The sequence below is a fragment of the Capricornis sumatraensis genome, chromosome 10, assembly GCF_032405125.1.
Source record: "Capricornis sumatraensis isolate serow.1 chromosome 10, serow.2, whole genome shotgun sequence".
NCBI lineage: Eukaryota > Metazoa > Chordata > Mammalia > Artiodactyla > Bovidae > Capricornis > Capricornis sumatraensis.
The window spans coordinates 2,953,601-2,972,370 of record NC_091078.1 but is presented as its reverse complement, the minus strand read 5'-3'; the positions used below and the strand labels follow the sequence as shown (position 1 = coordinate 2,972,370).

Here is an 18,770-nt window from a genome sequence, read left to right as displayed (position 1 = left end):
GGGGCTTTACCTATAATAATATATTTCTTTTAAAAATCTTAAGTGAAATAACAGTGAAATATTAGAATCAATAAATTTGTGTAATGGGAACAGTAACACCACCAACTTTTAACAGGCATGACTTTGAGTAAATTCTGGGAGATAGTGGAGGATAGAGGAGCCTGGTATACTACAGCCCATGGGTCCACAAAGAGTCAGGCACCATCTAGTGACTGAAGAGCAACAGTAAAAACATCTGTTCTCTCTTCGTATTCTTCACTTATGGGCTGTGATTTCTACTGCCACAAAGTGCATAAGCTGGGTCATTTCATAAAGCACTGTTGGCTGGCTGGTTATCATTTTAACTAATCACATTTAACCAACCACAAGTTAAATTTGAAGAAAATAATGTAATTATCAATATTGTAAAGAATTTTGAAAGCAAACTCTTGATTCAGATTCTAGCTCTTTGATTTATTAACTTTGTGACACATGGCAAATTTACTCTCCTATAGCCTGTTTTCCCATCTAATATATGCATGGTTGTTGTGAGGAATATACTATTTATAAAATGGTTAATGGTATTTGAAAAATATAGTTTCTGTACTGTTGAGTCGTGCCCCAAGGCCACAGGTGCAAGCCTTGCAGCAAGGCCACAGAAGCAGGACCCAGGACCAGGGTCATCTCCAAAGATAATCGAGCCCCTTTGTAACTGTTGCCAAAAGCCCCCTGATCATCACTAACAAGCTTCCTGACTCCAAATTAGGCAAAGATGCCCACTCCAGTAAACACCTATAGCACCCCAGCCAATCACCTAACGACAGCCTACCTGCAGGACTTTTCTATATCTTGAGGCTGTGAAAATGGGCTGTTGGCTCAGGAAAACTGTTGACTCTCCCTAGTATGTTAGGAGATCAGTCCACTGCCCACATTATCTCTGCTCTTTGTTCTTAATAAACTCACTCCCTTCCGAAATGCTCTGTGTCTGGAAATTCTTTTCCAACCTGCGCTTGGACTGCCTCAACAGTACCTTCACTTAATCCTCAGGTAAGTGCTTTTTTGAAATTTGTGTACCAGAATTTTTTAAAAATTGCTTTGGAAAGTAACACTGGTCCTAAGGAATAAATGCCTTCAAATTTTTGATTATTCCTTCAAAAATATTACTGTGAAATAGACAAATAATAACTTTTTAAAGTCACTGTTGTATTATTGTCAGAATCAACTGAAGAACTTAATTTTTTTTGAAAGATATTATTTTGGGCCCCAGTTTTAGATAGTAAGATTCATTGGGTCTGGATTGGGGCCTCTGAATACCCAGGTGTTTCTAATTTGTGCACATTTGAGAATCAATAATTAGAAATCTAATTTCCTTGGATACAAAATAGTTCAATGAGATACTTGAAATTTTCAGTTTTAGAGTTTGAAATATTACTTTGATATGCTAGATAAGAAATTAATAGGAATGCAGTTAATGGTTAAAAATAAAACATGCTTTATCTGAATCAAAACTTCTAAACATTTGGTTGACCTCTGATTTTTTTATTTTGCTTTTTTTTTTTTAATTTGGGAAGAACATATCTGTAATAATGGTACTTTCTAATAAAGATAATATGTTTTGGTTTGTGTATGTATATGTATGTATATAGGCAGTAGTTACAGCATATAGAATGTACAGATGTATCCTTTTATGCAGTGCCAATTTCTTAATACATAATTTCTTCACTACATTTAATATAGTGAAATAGCCACAAAAAAGCTCAAGTTTCCAATTAGTCAGTTCAGTCACTCAGTCATGTCTGACTCTTTGCAAACGCATGAACCACAGCATGCAAGGTCTCCCTGTCCATCACCAACTCCCGGAGTTCACCCAAATTCATGTCCATTGAGTCGGTGATGACGTCCAACCATCTCATCCTCTGTTGTCCCCTTCTCCTGCCCTCAATCTTTCCCAGCATCAGGGTCTTTTCAAATGAGTCAGCTCTTCACGTAAGGTGGCCAAAGTATTGGAGTTTAGTCCTTACAATGAACACCCAGGACTGATCTCCTTTAGAATGGACTGGTTGGATCTCCTTGCAGTCCATGTGACTTTCAAGAGTCTTCTCCAACACCACAGTTCAAAAGCATCAATTCTTTGGCGCTCAGCTTTCTTCACAGTCCAACTCTCACATCCATACGTGACCACTGGGAAAACCATAGCCTTGACTAAAAGGACCTTTGTTGGCAAAGTAATGTCTCTGCTTTTTAATATGCTGTCTAGGTTGGTCATAACTTTCCTTCCAAGGAGTAAGTGTCTTTGATTTCACGGCTGCAATCACCATCTGCAGTGTATTTGGAGCCCCCAAATATAAAATCAGCCACTGTTTCCACTGTTTCCCCATCTTTTTGCTATGAAGTGATGGGATCAGATGCCATGATCTTAGTTTTCTCAACGTTGAGCTTTAAGCCAACTTTTTCACTCTCCTCTTTCACTTTCATTAAGAGGCTCTTTAGTTTTTCTTCACTTTCTGCCATAAGGGTGGTGTCATCTGCATATCTGAGGTTATTGATGTTTCTCCCGGCAGTCTTGATTCCAGCTTGTGTTTCTTCCAGCCCAGCGTTTCTCATGATGTACTCTGCATAGAAGTTAAATAAGCAGGGTGACAATATACAGCCTTGATGTCCTCCTTTTCCTATTTGGAACCAGTCTGTTGTTCCATGTCCAGTTCTAACTGTTGCTTCCTGACCTGCATGCAAGTTTCTCAAGAGGCAGGTCAGGTGGTCTGGTATTCCCATCTCTCTCATAATTTTCCACAGTTTGTTGTCATCCACACAGTCAAACTGTGAGCGCTTCCCTCATAGCTCAGTTGGTAAAGAATCCGCCTGCCATGCCAGAGACCCCAGTTTGATTCCTGGGTCAGGAAGATCCCCTGGAGGGGGAAAGGCTACCCAATCCAGTATTCTTGGGCTTCCCTGGTGGCTCAGCTGGTAAAGAATCTGCCTGCAATACAGGAGACCTGGGTTTGATCCCTGGGTTGGGAAGATCCCCTGGAGAAGGGAAAGGCTACCCACTCCAGTATTCTGGCCTGGAGAATTTTATGGACTGTATGGTCCATGGGGTCGCAAAGAGTTGGGCACGACTGAGCGACTTTCACACAGTCAAAGGCTTTGGCATACTCAATAAAGCAGAAATAGATGTTTTTCTGGAACTCTCTTGCTTTTTCCATGATCCAGCAGATGTTGGCAATTTGATCTCTGGTTCCTCTGCCTTCTCTAAAACCAGCCTGAACATCTGGAAGTTCATGGTTCACCTATTGTTGAAGCCTGGCTTGGAGAATTTTGAGCGTGACTTTACTAGTGTGTGAGATGAGTGCAATGGTGCGATAGTTTGAGTATTCTTTGGCGTTGCCTTTCTTTGGGATTGGAATGAAAACTGACCTTTTCCAGTCCTGTGGCCACTGCTGAGTGTTCCAAATTTGCTGACATATTGAGTGCAGCACTTTCAAAGCATCACCTTTTAGGATTTGAAATAGTTCAGCTGGAATTCCATCACCTCCACTAGCTTTGTTCGTAGTGATGCTTCCTAAGGCCCACTCGACTTCACATTCTAGGATGTCTGGCTGTAGGTGAGTGGTCACACCATCGTGATTATCTGGGTTGTGAAGGTCTTTTTTGTACAGTTCTTCTGTGTATTCTTGCCACCTCTTCTTAATATCTTCTGCTTCTGTTAGGTCCATACCATTTCTGTCCTTTATTGAGGCCATCTTTGCATAAAATGTTCCCTTGGTATTTCTGATTTTCTTGAAGAGATCTCTAGTCTTTCCCATTCTATTGTTTTCCTCTATTAGGAATAGGTTAGAGAATAATTTAGGTTCCAGTTAGGTTTGAGAATAATTTTAATCAGTATTATGCTGCCTTTGGGCTTCCCTGGTGGCTCAGTGGTAGAGAATCCCCCTGCCAGTATAGGAGATGTGAGTTCTATCCCTGAATCAGAAAGATCACCTGGAGAAGAAAACGGCAACACACCCCAGTATTCTTGTCTGGGAAATCCCATGGACAGAGGAGCATGGCGGGCTACCGTCCATAGGGTTGCAAAGAGTTGGATACAACTTAGCAACTAAACAACAACAAATTCTGATTTTCCAAATAGAAATCGTCTTTTATAATGCTCCAGGATGAAAAGCCGGAGAAGACAATGGCAACCCACTCCAGTACTCTTGCCTGGAAAATCCCATGGACAGAGGAGCCTGGTGGGCTGAAGTCCATGGGGTCGCGAAGAGTCGGACATGACGGAGCGACTTCACTTTCACTTTTCACTTTCATGCATTGGAGAAGGAAATGGCAACCCACTCCAGTGTTCTTGCGTGGAGAGTCCCAGGGACGGGGGAGCCTGGTGGGCTGCTGTCTGGGGGGTCGCACAGAGTCAGACACGACTGAGGCAACTTAGCAGCAGCAGCAGATGAAAAGCATGACCTTATCTCTCAGTCTTCTAGACTCAGCTTTGCTTTCAACCTTCTGGCTGACTTTGAACAAGTCAGTTAACCTCTCTGGCCCTATATCAGGCAGTGATTAATCCAAATGATCTTTCCTCTTCGATCACACTATTCTATAATTTTTAGGCACTTTACCTTACTTGTGCTTTACTTTCTTTGACCTGTCATTTGTGAAGTGTACCATTTGGTCAGTGCCGTATGGTAGAGAGATGAAGAGTTGATGAATGTAGTGTTACATTTCCCAGAATTATAGGTGTTTCATTAATAGTTACGAAGTGGTTTCTGGTGTCCTGAAATCTAGCATTGATAAATAACTTGATTTTTAATTTCGCCTCCAAAACAAATTTTGTGTTTGTTTTTATAAAACAATCTTTCATATAGATGCCTTTATATGTACTTTCCTCTTTCTGTGTTCATTTTGTTGTGTCTGAAGAGGAGGAGGTGATGTACTTACGTAGAATTCTTCAACAAGTGTTTTGAGTAGAATTTATGACCACATGTGTTTTTTATTGTGTCTTTCCTTAATGTCGATTTGGGGTGAGGAATTCATTTAGGCTCTAAGGTATATCTGTTGGACTTGAATACTCATTACAGATTTGTGTATTATGTGCCCATTGTATGCTGGATGGATCTTGGATGGCCCCCAGTGAACACGCAGTCTCTTTCTTCACAATTCATTTTTGCTTTTAATCCATTAATATTTTAAGAAACATGTTGAGTACTAAGGGCTGGAAATTGATTCAGTTGCATTTATCTTTGGAGAAAGTAAATCTACATGAATGTTTCATAATTAAGTTTGCAGATTTTTGATTAGATTTTTGTTGTTTTGGAATTTCTTATTACAGCGCAGCTTATGATGCCATTCTTGAAAGAAACGTTGCAATCAAGAAGCTAAGTCGGCCATTTCAGAATCAAACTCATGCTAAGCGTGCTTACAGAGAGCTAGTTCTTATGAAATGTGTCAATCACAAAAATGTAAGTGAACATTCAGAAAATTTCTTAAGTATAAAATCAAGACTTCTAAATGAATACCTGAATATCAAAATCTGTTAAAACACTAGGTGCTTTAAATTGTTCTTTGGGCTGAAACATTGCTTAAAAGTGTATCTGCATTGTGAAAATTTTCTCAACTTTATTAAACATTAGATGAAACATACTTTATGAAATGAAGATTGTGTAATTTTCTGACATCTACTTTTCAAGAGGAATTTTAAACAGGTACATGTTTTAGAACTTTATGTAGGGTTTATCTCATCTGCTTTCTGTTTTCTGTTAAGCTGACATTTCAGAAAACTGGAACCTTAGCCCATAAATGAATTTGTTCCCATTATTCTTTGACATTGGAACTTTATTTGATAATATTGGATAAAGCAGTTTAGCAGAAACTTTAAAAAATATTTAAATGAAATCACTAAAACATTCCTAATTCTGTTTTCTAGTGGTTGTAAAAACTTTGACATATGACTTTCACCCTGTTACATTTTTTCATTCAAAAATGCCTTTCTGAAATTCTCATGTATGTCTGGTTGCATTTCTCTCGTCTGTTGCTGTTCTTTGTTATTATTGGTATTGTTGTTTCTGTTCACAGAAGTAAAGTTTCTCAGTGAATTTTTACATGTTTCTAGTAATTTATACTTCTTTCAAAGTGGTCATATACCACCCATTTAATCAGTCCTTGAATTTTGTCCAGTGTACAATTGATGTAATTTTCTTCATTTCTCTTTTGGAAAAGAAGACAGCTATCCATTTTAATCTTTTTTATATAACAGCTTTATTATGATACAATTCACATACCATACCACTAGTCCATTTAATCCATTGGTTTCCAGTATATTCACTGATACATATGACTGTCGCCACAGTAGGTTCTATGACATCTTCATCACCTCACAGAGAAACCCCACTCCTTTGGCTCTCATTCCCCCATCTCCCATCCTCCTCAGTTTCTCAGTTCTGAGAAACCACTGATACCCTTTCTGCCCTTGTATGCTTTTCATCTCTGATACCACACTTCTACTCTGGGATTGCCTAGCTATTAATGAGAATGGTTTCACTATTTCTCCAAGTGTGTAGTTCATCTGGTTAGGCATGTTAGGAGGCATTTAGAACAATTTGATACTTATTCCTCTGTCTTAAACAAATTTGTTTTATCCTCTCTGATCTGAGAATTATTTTTCGGAATTTTAACACTGAACATGTACTGAACATGTATTTGGAAGTCTTCTGTAAGCAAAGCTTTATGCTTAAATGACTAACGTGGGTTCTTCCCTCATGAAGTTTATGTCTAGAAAAACATTCTAAGTATAATTGTCAACACATTTCAAAAATATGTGTCAGGTATTTTCCTATATGTCAAAATGTAAAAAGGAGTAAGAGGCAGTTGTGAAAGCAAGATATGCTACAGTGTATTAAATGCCATAATAACATAGATGTTGTGGGGCCAGAGTAGAATACTGTGCTCTGTCAAGAACTGGGCACTGTCAGACCCTACAGAAGAGGCCTACCTTGAAGACGTAGTAGCATTTAGTAGGAAGGTGACAAACATAGGGGATAGTATGTTTAAAGGCCTTGACAGTTTTTTAGAAACAGCCTTCTTGCTCAAGTATCAGGTTTAATAGAGGGCTTAGCAAGAGATGAAGTGGATTGCTGTCCTGTCATGGAGGGCTTTGAATGTACTGCAAGGGAGTTTTAGAATTTTTTTTGGTGGCTTTAGATTTTTGAAAAGGTGAGTAATATTATCTTTTTACTACCAATGGACAGTAAAATGGTAGCTGGATTTGCAGAAAACCATTGTTAGGGAACTAAGTGTTGGAAGTTTTTACAGCATGAACAGTCTAGATGAGATGTTAGAATCCTCAACATATGTAATAGCACAGGAAGTGAAAAGAGATTGAAACTCACCCTGACAATAGTGACTAGAACTAGCATTCTTTTATTTATTATGATGCAAATGGCTACGGTCCATGGGGTCACAAAGAGTTGGACACAGCTCAGCGACTGACACTCACTTTTCAGATATTGAGAAAAAGAGTAAAAAAATCACTGTGCTTTCTGTTGTAAAAAAGAAAATACTATGGAAAAGTAAGAGGTTTGGGTTGGAAAGATAATGAATTCAATTTTATATTATTTTGAGAGACCTCATGTGAAGTCGCAATGAAAATCTGAGACTAATAAAATAAAGAACCTTTAATGAATATTTGGAATTATCTACATAGATTTGGAGGGAAAAAACATACATAGTATCACCCAGGAAAAGGGTACAGATAGAGAAGGGAGGACTGGAAAACAATAGTGGAAAAGATTACATGCCCATGGATACACTGGTGAACTAGATGGGAAATGAGGAAATCTGGGAAAGTGCAGTTTTATGAAAAACCAGGGGTCAAAAGGGCTGAGGTTATATAAAGTATCGAGTTGGATAAAAGCTGGCAGAAAGTACTTAAGATTTGCTTAAAGATTATGTAGAGGATTGTATAATATAGGTCCATAATAATTGAATGTTTATAAATGGAATGGATTTTCTGGAGCTCTTCTGTTGGTATAGTTTGTGTGTGTGTGTATAAAATTGTGTTTTTAGAGCAGTTTAAGGTTCACAGCAAAATGTAAAGAAAAGTACAGAGATGTCCCATATATCCCCTGCCTGCATACATGCATAGCTTCCTGCATTATTAACACCCCCCGCCAGAGGGGTACATTTTTTTATGATCAGTGGACCTACATTGACATGTACTCATCACCCAGAGTCCAGAGTTTGCATTAGGGTTCACTCTTGGTAGTGTGCATTCTGTGGGTTTGGACAAATGTGTAATGATGCATATATCTACCCTTATAGTATCATTCAGAGTCTTGTCTGTGCCCTTAGTATCCTCTGTGCTCTGCTTCTCTCCCTGCCCCCAGCCCTGGCCATGAACGTTTAATATATAAAATAAGGCGATTACTTAAGCTTAGAACATAAGACTTGAAAAACTTCATAGAGAGGGTGTCTTTTTTTTTAATCCATGTATTTGCAGTTTCCAAATGAAAATTTTTCTATTTCTCTGCTTTTGCCACAGATAATTGGCCTTTTGAATGTTTTTACACCACAGAAATCCCTAGAAGAATTTCAAGATGTGTAAGTGTAATAATTAAAATTTTGTTAATACATATCATTCTTGGATTGTTACTGCATACTTAAGCTGTTGCCTTTTTTCGCCCATAAAGTTACATAGTCATGGAGCTCATGGATGCAAATCTTTGTCAAGTGATTCAGATGGAACTAGATCATGAAAGAATGTCCTACCTTCTCTATCAGATGCTGTGTGGAATCAAGCACCTTCACTCTGCTGGAATTATTCATCGGGTTAGTAGAAAAAACCGTCATATCTTTTTTTAATCGTTGGGGTTAAATTGATGTAACATAAAATCCACAGTGTTTCAAAGCTTGCAGGTCAGTGATACTTAGTGCCTTCACACTGTGCAACCACTACTGATACCAAATTTCAAAATATTGTCATTGCTCCGGAAGGAAACTCCTGACCCCTGGTAGTCACCCCGTCCCTTCTCTCCCCAACCCCTGACATACACCAGTCTGCTCTCAGTGTCCGTGGATTCACCTCTTCTGGATATTTCATACAAGTAGAGTCATATGATGTACGAGCTTTCTGTCTGGTTTCTTTACCTTAGCATGATGTTTTCCGTTTCACCCATGTTAAGAGTGTATATCAGCAGGTCATTCCTTCTTACGACTGATGAATATTCTGTTGTGTATATTTCCCACATTCTGTCTATCTGTTCATCCATGAATAGACACCTGGGTTATTTCACCTGTTAGCTTTTAGTTTTTAGCTGTTAAAAACACTAAGGTAGAAGTATTTGAGTTCCTGTTTCTAGTTCTTTTGGTTATCTGCCTAGGAGTTTTATTGCTGGGTCTTATTTAACTTTCTGAAGAACCAGCAAATTGTTTGCCACAGTGAGTACACCATTTTACATTTCTAGCAATGGTACACAAAAATTCCAGTTTCCCCACATCTTTGCTGATTCCTAATGACTTTTTCATTCTAGCCATCCTAGTGAGGATGAAGTGGTATCTCACTGTGGTTTTAACTTGCATTTCTCTAATGACATTCAGCATCTTTTCATGATTGTTTTGTATTTGTATATCTTCTTGGAAGAAATATCTATGTAAGCACTTTGCCCATTTTTTAATTGAGTTGTTTGTCTTTTTGCTGTTGAGCTATCACGGTTCTTTATATATTCTGAATACTAGGTCCTTATCAGACGAGTAATTTGTAAGTATTTTCTCCTATTTTGTATGTTGTCTTTTCACTTTCTGGATCTCTTGATTTTCACTAAAATCAGTTGATGTTTTCTTTGGTGGTTTATGCTTTCAGGGTCGTGTGTAAGAATCCGTTGTCGAATTCGAGGTCATAAAGATCTACTCTTAGTCTTTCATCAGTACTTTTAGCTCTTATGTTTAGGTTGTTGACCCACTTTGAGTTAAGTTTTGTATATGGTATGAGATAAGGTGCTAATAACTTCATTCTTTTGCTTGTGAAAATCCAGTTATCCATTTGATCCAGCTAGCACCATTTATTAAAAGAGACTATTGTTTTCTCCTTGAATGATTTTGCATCCCTATTGAAATTCAGTTGGCTGTAGACAGGGTTTTATTTCTGGACTCTCAGTTCTCAATTCCGTTGGTCTTTGTGTCTGTGCTTTTATCAGTACCACTTTATTTTGAGCACTGTAGCTTTGTAGTAAATTTTGAAATGGGGTAGTATGAGTCCATCAACTTTATTCTTTCTCAGTATCATTTTGACTGTTCAGGGCTCCTTGTGATTCCATATGAATTTTGAGTATCAGCTTTTCCATTTCCGCTGAGAAGGCCATTGGAAGTGTAATAACAACAAGGATTTCATTGACTCTGTAGACTGCTTGGGTAGTTTCTCTGTCTTAACTGTATTTAGTATTCCAATTCACAAATGTAGGATGTCTCTCCATTTACTTAGGTTGTATTAGTCTATTTTGTGTACCATAACAAAACAGCACAGACTAGGTGGCCTAAACAAGAGAAAGTTATTTTCTCACAGTTTTTGGAGGTTAGAAGTCCAGGACCAACATGCAAGTAAATTCCGTTTCTAGTGAGAGCTCTCTTCCTGCTGTGGAGGTAACCACCTTCTTGCCATGTCCTCACGTGCCCTTTCTTCCCTGCTTGTAAAAAGAGAGCGCAGACTCTGGTATCTCTTTCTCTTTTCTTATAAGGACACCAGTTCTCTTACCTTGAGCCCAACCCTTATGACCTCATTTAACCTTAATTACCTCTACAAGGGTCCTGTCTCCAGATACAGTCACATTAAGGGTTAGGCTTCAATGTTTGCACTTGATTGGCGGGGGGGGGGGGGGCGACGGGGAATGCAGTGTAGTCTGTGACAGATCTTCTGTGTTTTACAGTTTTCAGTGTGCAAGTCTTTTCACGACCTTGGTTAACATTTTTTCCTAGGTATCTTATTCTTTTGGAAACTATTATAAGTGGGTCCACTGCTAGTGTATAAGAAACTGACCCTTCTGTTCTTAGTTCCCACTCACATCCCATTGGCTAGAATTAATCTCAGGCTGGAAAATGTTGTAGAGAAGACGGAACAGCCAGTCGGCCTCTGCTTCTGCCACACCTTCGTGCAGGTTTGGTGATTCTTCAGAGAGAGAACGAGCAGTGCTGCTAAACGCCTGTGGAAAGGTGCACACTGACGTGTGTGTGTGTCCTCGGGCACTTAGTCGTGTCCAGCTCTTTGCCACCCGTGGACTGGAGCCCGCCAGGCTCCTCTCTCCATGGACTTTTCCAGCCAAGAATACTGAAGTAGATTGCCGTTTCCTACTCTGGGGGATCTTCCTGACCCAGGGATTGAACCTGCATCTCCTGCATTGGCAGGCGTATTCTTTACTACTCTGCCACCAGGAAGCCCATACATATTGAAATACAAGGATGAATTTCAGATGACATTCTTTTTCGAAAGTATCTTTCCCTTAACAAAAAACGACTATTTAAAATTTTTTTTATTTTGTTCTTCATTCTTCCAAAGTGTTTAAAGTTGAATCTTATTCCTAGACCAGAATGCAGTCCTACAGTGAGCCATTAAATCACTAACCAGCATGATAGGCATTGAAGTAGCATCAGAGTTCATAATATTTATTGTTGAGCATGCAGTGTTTCTTTGCTGAGGTATTGCATTTTGGAAAGCAGGACCACATATTTATAGGATAGCAATGATAAAAATGTTCATCCTCTGTTCCAGTAAGCCTGTTGATATTTATTTTTAATTTGATAAAACCAGTCGATGACATGACAAACCTAGACAGCATATTAAAAAGCAGAGACACTGCTTTCGTGACAAAGGTCCATCTGGTCAAAGCTGTGGTTTTTCCCATAGTCATGTACAGATGGGACAGTTGGTCCATAAAGAAGGCTGAGCCTTGGACTGCAGGGAGATCAGACCAGTCAGTCATAAAGGAGATCAGCCCTGAATATTTATTGAAAGGACTGTTGCTGAAGCTGTAACTCCAATACTTTGGCCACCTGATGCGAAGAGCCAGCTCATTGGAAAAGACCCTGGTGCTGGGAAGGATTGAAGGCAAGGGAGATGGGAGCGGCAGAGGATGAGGTAGATAGCATCACCAACTCAATGGACATCAGTTTGAGCCAACTCTGGGAGATAGTGGAGGACAGAGGAGCCTGGCATGCTGTAGTCCACAGGGTTGCCAAGAGTCGGACGCAGCTTAGCAGCTGACCAGCAGCAACAAACAGGTGGCAGCTCTTCTGACGCCATCTGTGACTGCCTGTCAGCACAGGCTAAAGACAGTTACATGCTGCGCTGTATGTAGGCATGCAGGAGTGGTTAACCATCGTTTTTCAGGCCAGTGTTGTGTATTGTTAATCACTGATATTCAATATGTGTGAATTATAGGCCTGCTCTTTTCGGTCTCTCCGTTCATGATAGGATTCGTGGTAGCTAAAAGGCCAGATGGGTTGAACGGGAAGCCTTGAGTATTTATGCCGCTGCCTTTTTATGATGGTAACATAGAACTCCTTGAGGTTTGGGTAGCTCTTCACAGACGTTACTTAGTAGCATCAGCAGCAGGTGATTTTATGGATTAGTGGCACCAGGACAATGCTGTCCTACCTCTGTGGGCAGTCAAAAATTGTATGAACAAATCTGTATGATTTTGGGTGAGAAATCAGTGATGGGAAAACTGGTAATGCTTACTTTGGTCCTTCAGAGTTGAACATCTGCCTATTTGAAAAGTCAAATGACATGTGATTGGGTTGACATAGAATGGCCTATTGCTGATATATAATATCTATATAAAGCTTACTGTGATTTTAAAATGAGAATATACAAGTGAATATAAATGCTAACTTATGATTCTCTCTTTAACCATAAAAGTTCTTACATGAGCTTTGAGATGCCATTCCAGATCGCTTTTACACCCCTTGATTGAAAGTATCTAGCTAATCATATTTTCTAGCAAATAAAACATTATTAACTTCTAATAACTACTGTATATATTTGTAAATTAAAAATGCCCTTAAGCTAGTTTCTCAGATTTGTCTATTTATGATGAATCTGTGCAGTGGTAACAATTACAGGTTGAGAAAGATGAACAATCAGCATGAATTGTTTTATAAGAGATCTCATTCATAACGTGTGGACTGCAATTATTTGCTTATATCATAGCAGTCATTTTTTGTATTTTTATTTTTGAAGGACTTAAAGCCCAGTAATATAGTAGTAAAATCAGACTGCACTTTGAAGATTCTTGACTTTGGACTGGCCAGGACTGCAGGAACTAGTTTTATGATGACACCTTACGTAGTGACTCGCTACTACAGAGCACCTGAGGTCATCCTAGGCATGGGCTACAAAGAAAACGGTCAGCAAACACTATTTACTTGAAATTCTGTTCAGATTTATTTGCTTTTGTTTATCAGATTTCTTATGTAAATACTTAAATTGAAATGCATAAAGAAAATTATCGCTGTTTGGAGTGTTTATCAAGAGTTTGGAAGTAACTACAAATTTTGTCATAAATGTTTGGAAAAACTTGGGGCCCCTGTTTATTTAAATACAAATACATAACCATCAGTACAACCATCGGATAAAGAATTTGTTACCATGGCCCCTGTAAGAATACATGTCTAGAATACATACCATTTTCTTGCCTGTAACGTGAAAATGAGCACTCTAACATGGGCACAGGGAGTATACAGTGGACCCATCTCAGCACCCACCATATCTCTAGTGGTGATCTTGGTTTACATTAGTGGTATTTGCACACATTTCCTGTCCTATGACATTAAAGTTAGTAGCAGTAGCACTTAGTGCAGACTTTAAGAGCTACAATAAGGCTATTCTGCAGAGCTGATGGATAATTAATTTAAGGTGACCTTTCAGGGGAAATGGTGTTTCATCAAAGCCCTTGTGTCCAGCCTTAAAGAAATGGCATTATTATGTGCGAATATAGCCAGTTACATAAATTAACACTAGAATTAGGTTGAAGAAAATGCTCAGGCATGTAGTTCATGAATTTTTAAAAAATGTTATACATACACATATTTATACCTAAGAAAGGTATAAATTTGCTGAATCTCAGTCATTTGGAAGCTGGATAAGTCTACACATGATTTTATTGACTTTTAAAATGTGATAATTCAAAATACTTCATAAAGTAGGACCTAGACATTTTTCCTAGCAAAAGACTCTGAAACAGCAGTTCACTCTGAATCAGGAAACTATCAAATCAGTTTTGAGGATTCTTTTTTTCTAAAAAAGATAACTTTGAAGTAAGGATTTTAGCTTAATATTCTTATCTGAGCCAGTTAAAAACACTTTAAACATTTATTATCAGTATTATTCTTTTGTTCTTAAATAAGCACTCTGTTCTGTTGTCTTACTCTTGACCTAAAATTGTCTTATACCCTGTAAAATCCAGTGAGTTAGATTTAGTATTATTATTATTTTTTTTTTTTGGAGAATTGCTATTTCAAGTGACAGCATGATCATTGTTTTTAAAGTATTTGCTGTAAAACCACTGATTGTCATAAATAATGTGCAGTGTGTCACTTTGTCTTTGAATTGTGATCTTAGGCGCTCCCTAGTAGAAATGAGCACCAAGAAAAACTATCATGTAAAGAGTTGACATACTTGCCTTTCCCAGATAAGAATTCTGTAGCCTCACTTGATTGTGTTCTTTCAGTCTCCAGGAAACTGAGTCAAATACAGTGCTCAATGTTGATAACTACATCAGCCAGCAAGGTTAAGCATAAGAACTTCCACCTTTTAGTGACACCTCTCATCCATCCTACACCTGTTTTAATGACTTTGTTTTATATATATGTCTTTTATTGCAAGCTACCCTCAAAGCTTTTTGGAAAGTGAGATAGTGGGATATATTTGAACTGCCAAATAGCCTGAGCAGTTAGACCTGTAAAGCTCTTCTTATGTTTGAATCAGGCTTTTCATATTCTGAGGACAGTCTTCATTTGCCCAGACAGTGCTTGCAATAGCCTCTCATGCTTGTAGCTTTAGAAATGTTTTAAAATATGTTTTTCTCAGGATTATGTACATAAATTGTGTCCTAGATATCTAACTAAAGCTTGCTATTCTCTATAAAATCCACAAGGAAAAAATTGTTGTAATAGATTTTTGCCAGAAATGAAAACCCTGGAAAAAAATTTTATCTGAACTGATAGGTAAATATTAACTTTCCCTCTAAAATTTTATCCTTGGAAGTTGAATTATGCCATAGATACAAAAAGATTTGTATGTATTCTAATGTGAAATTTTAGAGAAACTTTAGTTCCACAGGATTTCCAAAATTTACTCCTAAATATAGCTCCTAAAATTCTGTAATGAGCTAATGGTCTCCTTATGAGTGTACTACAAAGTACGGATTTTAAGTTCCCAAGTTGTCCTGCATGGTTAAAGGTGCATCTCTAACATCTATTCTTGCCCTTTTGTTCTTTTGCTATTAAAAGAGTTGAAGTCTTCAGACTGCAAAAACAAATGCAAGTTTCTAAAACTTCCCTTCAAATTGCTTATTCTTCCCCTTCTTGTATTAAACTGTAAGCACCTTCTCTTTTTATCTGTTTTCAAACCCAAAGATATAAAGTGTCAGGGTATGTAGTTAGTTTTAATGAAATGGGTGGAGATCCTCAAATTGCTTATTTCTGTGTCTGGCGCATTCTTTTCAACATTGGTTGGAACTCTCATTTAAAATTAACAAGCATCACAGGATTTCCCTGGTGGTCCAGTGGTTAAGACTCGTACTTCTACCACAGGGGACGCGGGCCAACCCTTGGTCATCCCGTGTGGCCAAAATAAATAAAGTCGGCAAGGGTCGGTAAGTCTAGTAGGAGGCTCTGTAGATGATAAATCTGCGGGAGCTTTCATACTGTGTTCAGCCGAAACCAACTTCTTAAACCAAAAGTGGTTTAGTTCTACAAGTTTAAAACACTTTAGGTGGAAACCATGAAATGTGCTTTTCTTGCTGTGTTTTCTTGGGTATTTGTTCATTCTCTGTGAACTTGGGATAGCAGAGTAAATGCAGCATGGTGTCGCAAGAAAACAAATGATTTTCTGTTCAGAGTAAATGTAGCACTTCTCAGAACAGATTGATGGACTCCAACTTGAAAATTTCTGAAGACCGTTAGGTTAACTTTTTAACTGTAATTATTCATAGAAGCATTATTTCTGTTAAATATTTTAATATGCTAGACTGTTTCTGCTCATGCTTTTTTCTTTTATTTTACTTAAAGAGAGAGGATAATGCACAGTTGAATCTCCAAATAGTATCAAGGTTTTATTTTTTAAATTTTGGTACCTCATGTACATTTTCAGCCTTATTTGTAAATTTGTGTTGGTTCATTTTCATATTTTGTAAGTAAATTTTCAGGGGCAAACTATAGGTTTTAAAATCATCTGATTTCTGTGCATAGCTCTCCCTTTAAATTAGATATGTAGCTAAAAGGCTACACTTCACATTTGCTTTTGTGAATCAAAGCCTTTTGAAAAATATTTTATGTTTTAAATTATTCCATTAGCTAAAATTAAAGTCACTTTTTTCTTTCTGTGATATTTTGCAGTTTTTATATAAAGCAGTCATGTTATGCTTCTTTGATTTTAACGACCTTTTGCTTTGCTTTTCCTTCTTTTGTGCTGCAAACATATAGTGGATTTATGGTCTGTGGGGTGCATTATGGGAGAAATGGTTTGCCACAAAATCCTCTTTCCAGGAAGGGACTGTATCCTTGCGCTGCTGCAGCAGTTTGATCAGTTAGGTGACGGGCTTCCTTATGTTCCCTAATGAAAATGAGTCTAGTGTACATTCACACCTGTGGGTTCCTTTTAAACAGACGTAAAGTTTGTGGCTGTTATAGTTCAGAAATTTCTGTGATGTTTGTAGGCTGCATTTGGCAGTAGGACATACAGTCTCTGCTGGTAGTTAGAGCACACTCACTGTCACTCATTTTTATTTTATACTGCTTTCTTTAATTTTGAAGTATACATGGTGTGTGTGATTTTTTTTTTTAATGTTTATATATTTTTTTATTTTAACCAAAATCTTTATGTTAATGTCATTGCATTTTGTTTTCAGTTGACATTTGGTCAGTTGGGTGCATCATGGGAGAAATGATCAAAGGTGGTGTTTTGTTCCCAGGTACAGATCGTATCCTTATCTTTGGCCTAAAATGTAGTTTCTAAAGGTCAAAATGTAAGACAACACTTCAGCTTGATCAGGTATAATGTATTTTGTCTCTCCCTAGTAAAGTATTGTTAAATTACTCTTTAAAAATACCACCTGCTATTTGACATAGACTTTCCTTTCCCTCATTGATTGTCTCATTTGTTAATTCTGAAAACTACTCAAGTTAATTATCCACAGTTACTTGTCGGCTTTGAGTTGATTTATTTAACCTGAATCAAAAATCATGGCTTGCATTGAATTTGTCTAGTAATTGTGCACTTGAGTAAGCCTAGAAGTACTTAGGGCGTGACAGGGATTTTGAATGGCTGCTCCTGGTCACCCTTTCGCTTTGTCCTCCCCACCTTCTGTTTTGTTAATGTTCTGTGTGTTCTGTGTCTTTTGGTTGTTGTCTCATTTCTCAACATAACAGACTGATCTTTTCATCTGAGAGTTTCAGCAGTAACAGTTGTATGTGGTGATGAGTAGATTTGGGTTCATGATTTTTGTTCGTCTGACTACTTCTGATATTTGTAGTAACAGTGATCTGTTATTGTGTTTATCAGCTAGTGACACTTAGAATTGTTTTAAGAAGACGAATGGGAGAAACCGTATTCATTGGGTTACAGTAAGAAAGTTTTAGGTCTTAATCCATGGGGAGCACTTGAAGTATAAAGACTAAAGACTGGGAGGAAAGAAACCAGGGAATTCTAGCCTTATACCTTAACCAAAATAATGAGTCATTTTCTCAGACTTCAGAGCTTTAAAATATTTTAGTTAACATAAGCTAAACAAAGAATTGCAAAAAGGATTGCCATCATTTTTATTGCTGCTGCTTATTTTCTGTTAGTTTAGAAAACTCAGAAAAGCAGGACAGATGATAAATATTTCTTATCTTCTCAGAAATGCAGTCACATTTTCTGATAAGCTAGAAGAAAAGGCAAATTCTGTGTTCAGAATTGTGTCCAGTTTATATGTAGAATCTATATGGGCAGGAATTACCATTTTCCTTTGAGCCACTCATCATTTGTATTTGGAATTTGTGAGTTTAAGCTTCCATTTTTATGATAAAATCAGTATTAGTAGACACACACATACACATAGGAAATAAGGTTGACAAAGCTTGTCATTGATTCTTTCTGTCCACCTACAGTCATTGCCTTTTGCAAAGTGGCTATAAGATTTATAACTGCCACATTCTTTCTTAGAATTTTAAATTGCTATTTTCTTGTTATTTTAATATGGATATGACTAATATGTTGAACATTAGATGCACAGTATTTTTCTTAGCTACTTGATACTAGATATTGATCAGTGGAATAAAGTTATTGAACAGCTTGGAACACCATGTCCTGAATTCATGAAGAAACTACAACCAACAGTAAGGACTTATGTTGAAAACAGACCTAAGTATGCTGGATATAGCTTTGAGAAGCTCTTCCCTGATGTACTTTTCCCAGCTGACTCGGAACACAACAAACTTAAAGGTACTTTTTAAAATATTATCTTTAATTCCATTGTGGGTAGGTGGCTGTTTGAAGAGGAGGTTTATGGGGGTGTATTTATATTGTTATGGGATGTAACTCAACATTATTTCTGAGTAATGGA

The 18,770-nt window shown here is 37.7% G+C and overlaps 1 protein-coding gene across 2 annotated transcripts in view; it reads left to right on the top strand.

Moving 5' to 3' along the window:
* MAPK8 (mitogen-activated protein kinase 8) overlaps nucleotides 1–18,770 on the top strand; it is a 93,748-nt gene that overhangs the window by 64,549 nt on the left and 10,429 nt on the right. For both annotated transcript variants that reach the window (XM_068983156.1, XM_068983157.1), the window contains exons 3-8: nucleotides 5,294–5,423; nucleotides 8,501–8,559; nucleotides 8,649–8,787; nucleotides 13,187–13,352; nucleotides 17,076–17,147; nucleotides 18,467–18,649. In XM_068983156.1, the coding sequence (XP_068839257.1) occupies nucleotides 5,294–5,423; nucleotides 8,501–8,559; nucleotides 8,649–8,787; nucleotides 13,187–13,352; nucleotides 17,076–17,147; nucleotides 18,467–18,649 (749 nt within the window). The remainder of the gene's footprint in view (nucleotides 1–5,293; nucleotides 5,424–8,500; nucleotides 8,560–8,648; nucleotides 8,788–13,186; nucleotides 13,353–17,075; nucleotides 17,148–18,466; nucleotides 18,650–18,770) is intronic.